The 5,729-nt window shown below is 25.8% G+C and overlaps 1 protein-coding gene and 1 non-coding gene across 2 annotated transcripts; one reads left to right on the forward strand and one right to left on the reverse strand.

Moving 5' to 3' along the window:
* Positions 1 to 1,293: 1,293 nt before the first annotated feature.
* LOC120091388 lies at positions 1,294 to 2,022 on the reverse strand. The gene has a single exon (XM_039049394.1). The coding sequence runs from the start codon at positions 1,789 to 1,791 to the stop codon at positions 1,504 to 1,506; it is 288 nt and encodes a 95-aa protein (XP_038905322.1). The 5' UTR covers positions 1,792 to 2,022; the 3' UTR covers positions 1,294 to 1,503.
* Positions 2,023 to 5,083: 3,061 nt separating this feature from the next.
* TRNAS-GCU lies at positions 5,084 to 5,165 on the forward strand. The gene has a single exon. It is a non-coding gene; the product is annotated as a tRNA-Ser (tRNA).
* Positions 5,166 to 5,729: the final 564 nt, after the last annotated feature.

The following is a 5,729-nucleotide window of genomic DNA, read 5'->3' on the forward strand; positions in this document are numbered from 1 at the left end:
GAGACAATTTTTTTGTACGTGATAGAGATATTCTAAGTAATAATAACATAAAAATTATTCACACGTAAGTGAAAATGAGTGTCTTTTTATATGAACCCTTTTTGCTTTTTGTGGGCATGCCGTAGATGTAGAATATAAAGGTTGTTTGGTAGAGAATCTAGAAACAGAAATTTGAAAATAAGAGATTAAATAAAAACAAAATTGTATTTGATGTTTTCAGATATGTGTTTGATAGCAGAATTCAGAATAATTGTAAACTAATTGTAGTTACCCACAAAATATTAGTTAACAATAAATTATTATTGATATATTTACGAACATGATTTATGTTAAGAAAATTGTATAATTATTGTTTTGTAATATTATATAATTTATAGAAAAAATTGAAATTTTGGTCCCTATGGTTTGGAGTAAGTTAAAATTTAAGTTCTTATGTTTTATAATTAAAATTCTCTCCCTATGGTTTCACAATAAATAGTCAGAGTATTTTAAGAGGATTTAACAAACTCCATGGACTATCAAACCATATGAAATAAATTCTAAATAAATCATATGGACTAACTTTTTACTTTATCAAAACTATAGGAACCAAATTTGGGATTTAGTCTAACTTAATTTATAATATATTACATAATATATATTTTATTTTTTAAAAAAATTGAATTGGGTTTATAACATGATATACTATATTTCTAAATATTTTTTTTTATCTTTATTTAATATAATTCTGCATTTTAAATTTTAAAATTCAAATTCTGGATAAAAAAACAAAAAAAAAAGTTTTCAAAATTTACACTATTTAGATCACAAAATTCGGAAACAATTCTTAGAAAAGGAATTTTGATTGTCTGCCAAACACTTGAATTTGAAAATATAACATAGAATCCAAATTACAACCAAACAAACTTTAAGAATTTTGAAATTCCAACCTTTCTTATTGATCATTTGGAAAATTTCACCAAATAATCAATTAGCAAATTATATTTTATACCTCAATTTCATCCAAAGCTTTTAAACATTTCTACTCAAAAGGTAAATTTGAAAGTTCATGGAGTGGTATTGTAATTTTTTTAAAAATAAATGACAAAATTTAAAGATATTTCTTAAAATTTAATGTAAACTCATTTACTATCCAATAATATGCATAGCTTCTACAATTTTCTATTCTTAAAAAAAAAAAAAAAACAAACAAAAAAAAACAAAAAACAAAAAACAAAAAAACAAAAAAAACGAATGTGTTTAATTTCTACAATTAATTGATAAATGAAAATAGTTAATTGAAAATTGAAAATATTTTACATGAATCAATCATTCAATCAAATAATTTCCATTATCAAAGAACTAAAGAATCATTCAAATAACAACTACAAATAGTCTGAATTCACAAAACCAACCCTCTATTTTTAACAAATAACATAAATTACCCCAACACCCTTTTCACTTTACATAACTAACCCAATACGAGTCAATCGGAATCGATTCAATTCGATCGGATTCTAATCCCTAAAACCTGCCACCGTCATCGGAATGATCCCGGCGAAAAGATGACGGAGTTTGAACTCTCGGTGTCGGAGAAATCTCGCCACCGGGAGGAAGGTCAGAAAGAGCCGCAAGAAACCGGCGAATACTGACGGAACGAGCCGGTTTAAAGCTGAGAGATCTCAATTTCTGGTCATTGGAGAAGAGATTGGAGGATTTGGAGAGGATCAAATAGACAAGAAGCTGAACAAAGGCGAACATGGCGATTTTGACGAACATCTCGCAGGTGTCGGATTCCAAAATCGGCGTCATAGTGAAGAATTGAGGCTGAATCTGAGATGGAGGAGGTGAAATCTTGAGTCGCTGAAGGAAGAAGAAGATGGGAGTTGAAATTGGATAGCGAAAATGGAGGTGTCGAGGGAGTTTTTATAGAGAGCGGAGGCTCTTGACGGAGATTCTTTGACCGTCTGGCCGCCATGTTTGGAACAGAGAGCTTGCGTGGAAGGTTCCAGGTCTTTTGGATAAAATTTGGGTGTTTTTAATTAGATTTCTTCAACTTTATGTTTGTTGTTAATTATTAATATTATGTACATAAAATATTTAGGAAAAGATTTTCTCTCTTACTCTCTCTTTTATTTTTTACATCTCAAAAAAGAGAATTAATTTAGGGGGTTAACTAGTGAAAATTCGTGCGACAAAATTTTTGATATCAATATCGATATTTTAATCATTGTCTAAGAATAAATCTTATCATTGTCGATTGAGATAATAACATATTTTGTGTCTAAAAGTGATGTGGCACTGTGCATCCGTGAAAGAAACTAACTATAAGATCTCTATTATGACTTACATTATAGCAATAGGATTTTTAATTAAGCGGTTTACAAAATTGGTATATGATTTATAGGGTAACCCATAATTTGGTGTACCGAAAAGAAAATTTGTATTCTTAAATTTTTTTAGATTGAAGAATCAATTTTTCATTCTAAAGAAAAATTAAAATCTAAAAGAATAGAATCATACTTGAAAAAAAAATTGCAAAAGGAAAATATTATATTATTAGGCCTAGTATAATGGTTGGATCTATTTTTCGATAAAGTCTTTTATTTAATAAATAATTTCAGTCTAGATTTCTAATGTCTAATAATAGTTAGTCTCAACAAATGTTTAGTCATGGTTATGATGTTCTCGAAATAATAATAATATTGATATTTCAAGAAGAAATATTATTATTTTGAATTCGTCATAAAGTTTTATTAATATTTGATAATAAGAAATTATAGTAATTTCATTTTATTTGTAGGACTATTGTAAATACATATCTCATCTTTTAATTTAATAAAATTGAAACGTTTATTTATAAATTTAAAAATCAGTCTACTTTAAAATAAAATTAATCAATTGATTATATAACATATACTCTTGATCAAAAATCAAGACATTCAAATCTTTAATAAATTTTAAATTTAAAAAAAATAAAGAGAAAAAATACTAGATTTTTTAGCGATATGACCTCTTATAACTTATAAATTGGGAGTGAATTGTAGCAATAGATTATTAACCTAAACAAATAGTATAGGTTAACAATTGGCCATCTAATTAAAAGAAAAAAGGTTCATAGATAAAGGTAGATTTTTTTTTAATTAAGAAATAGATAAAAAAGAGTTTAAACATGTAATTTTCTTGGCACATACATAAATAATATAATTGAAAATAAAGAAAAATGGTGTGGATTTAAATTGTTTTGATACATACAAAATGGTTTAATAATATGACGTTACAAATATTATGAGATAAATATAAATGTTTCAAGAAAAGGATTAGGTCAAAGTCAACAAGTGTTTGGTTTGGTCAGAATATGCATATTAATTTGGAAATAAAGCATGCAGGACTATAAAACCGTTAATTAATTTGGTATTAATTAAAATAATAGAAACTATTGAAACTGCCACGTGCGTGTAATAATAAAAGTCAAATTAAACCATAGTTTTCCAATTTTTTTGGGAAACAAATGAATTTCGTATGTCACTTTCTTTTCTTCTTTCCTCGAACGTGTCGTGCTTAAATTTTAATTTCCATGTGGGTACTTTTACGATATTACTTTATTCGGGATAAGTTTATTTGGAATAGAATTTATATTTATGTCTTATTCAATTTTACTTTAATCTAGAGTTTTTTTTTAAAAAAAAAATTATTAGTTTCTAAATTTCCAAAATATCTATTTAGTCCATAAAATTTTAAATATAATTATTTGATGTTAGAGTATATAGTAGGAGTGCAACAAAAAATCAAAACGCCAAAAAATCAAATCAATTCAAATTGATTCACTGGTTTGGTTTGAACTTTTAGTATAAAATTAGATGTATTGGTTTATATTTGGAGAAAACAAAAAAGTATTGGTTTGGATCAGATTTTGATTGGAAAAATCAATCAAAACCGAACCAAACCGAGGGTATATATACCCTTAAAAATAAATTCTAACATTATATATCTTCTAGTGTTTTAATTATTATGGTGTATATATATTTGTTGTTTAGAAAAAAAAATGCATTATTATGGAGTGTGTAAGTTTTTTATTTAGAAAGTGCCTAAAAAAAATAAAAATATCTGGTTTCAAATATATTTAAAGAAATGGACCCAATTGTAAATTAAATTAACAAAAATGAAAAAATTCAATACCAAATTAGAAATAAAAATAAAAGTTTGAAAAAAAAATAGTAAAAAATCGAAAACCAAACTGGTAATGAACTGAACCAAATAAAAATCAATCAGTTGGTTTTGTTTTTATTGGACGGTTTTGTTTTTATTGGACATCGGGTAGGACCTCTTCTTTATGAAACCGATTGCTTCGGTTGGATCTTGGTTAACCACAAACCGACAAAATTGAATTGACTATCACCCCTAGTATATAGTATTAAGGATGTAATAGTTTTATATCGTGTTATTTTGATGTTATTTAATTAGGTTTGTTTTATATGTAAAAGCTCATTGGATCTATGTTACTTTGTATTTGGTTTCCTTTTCTCTGAGAAATCCTAATGACATTTTCTAAGAAAAAACCTCTTCTTATTCTCTCTCTAAAATTTTCGCATTTGATTTTAGTAATATTTTGTTTTCTAATATTCATTACCCTATTAATAAGAGTAGATTAAAAAGAATTACAAAAATAATTAAGAAAAAGATATTTTGAGACGTAAATTTTGAATCTAATTTCAATTTAGTCATTTGATTTCAAAATGTTACACTTTTACTCTTGAGTTTTTTTATTTAAAATTTGTATTTTCGTTCCTAAATTTTAAAATATTATATTTTCACCTTTGAGTTTTAAGTCTAGTTTTTTTTTTTTTTAATTTTTAATTCCTAAGTTTCAATATTATATATTTTTATTATTGATTTTTTTTATAATATGAATTTGTATAAATTAATTTAAATTAATTAATATACATCGACCAAAAAAAAAATGAGTGTTCAATTAAAAAAAAATAAAAGAAGATTTTAAACGTGCGCCAGATCAGCTTGGGTTATCCATTAGAGGGAGAGTACAGGGTACTTTTCGCTGAATCCTTAAGTTATATAATAAAAAGTGTGATAACTGTGAACAAGCGTCGCTTTGGCCGAGTGGTTAAGGCGTGTGCCTGCTAAGTACATGGGGTTTCCCCGCGAGAGTTCGAATCTCTCAGGCGACGATCTTCTTTTCTTCCTTTTTTTCTTCCTTTTTTTCGTTCTTTTTTCGTTTTTTCGTTCCTTTTCTTCTCCGTAATTTTCTCCCTCCATCTTTTGAAAAGGTTGAAAATTCCAAATAATTATTTACGGTAACAAATTCTTTTTATGCTAATTATTTTAATGGCGTAATTGACGGAGACATTTTCTTCCTTTATAAAAAAACAACTAATATCATCATTACCAAATAGCTAAAAGTAACTACTATTTTTTATTTTTAATGTCATAATTTTCATTTCTTCACCCCAAAATTTTGACAAATTGTTTTTGTTCCATTTAAGTTCTTATTATTTTTGTATTTATAATTTTGAACATAAAATTTTAGTATTCATCAATTTGAAGATAACTTTGACGCCAATAAGAGAAATAAATTAATGAAGTTGAAATTTTTGAGTGTCGTTCGAAAAAAAATCGTGTGGACTTATTATTGTATTAATTAAATTCTAAATTTTATAAATGAATTAATCAGATTTTTATTTAAGATTTTATTTGAGAATCATTGTGGATTTATTCTAATTGTTTATTTTATA

The sequence above is a fragment of the Benincasa hispida genome, chromosome 11, assembly GCF_009727055.1.
Source record: "Benincasa hispida cultivar B227 chromosome 11, ASM972705v1, whole genome shotgun sequence".
NCBI lineage: Eukaryota > Viridiplantae > Streptophyta > Magnoliopsida > Cucurbitales > Cucurbitaceae > Benincasa > Benincasa hispida.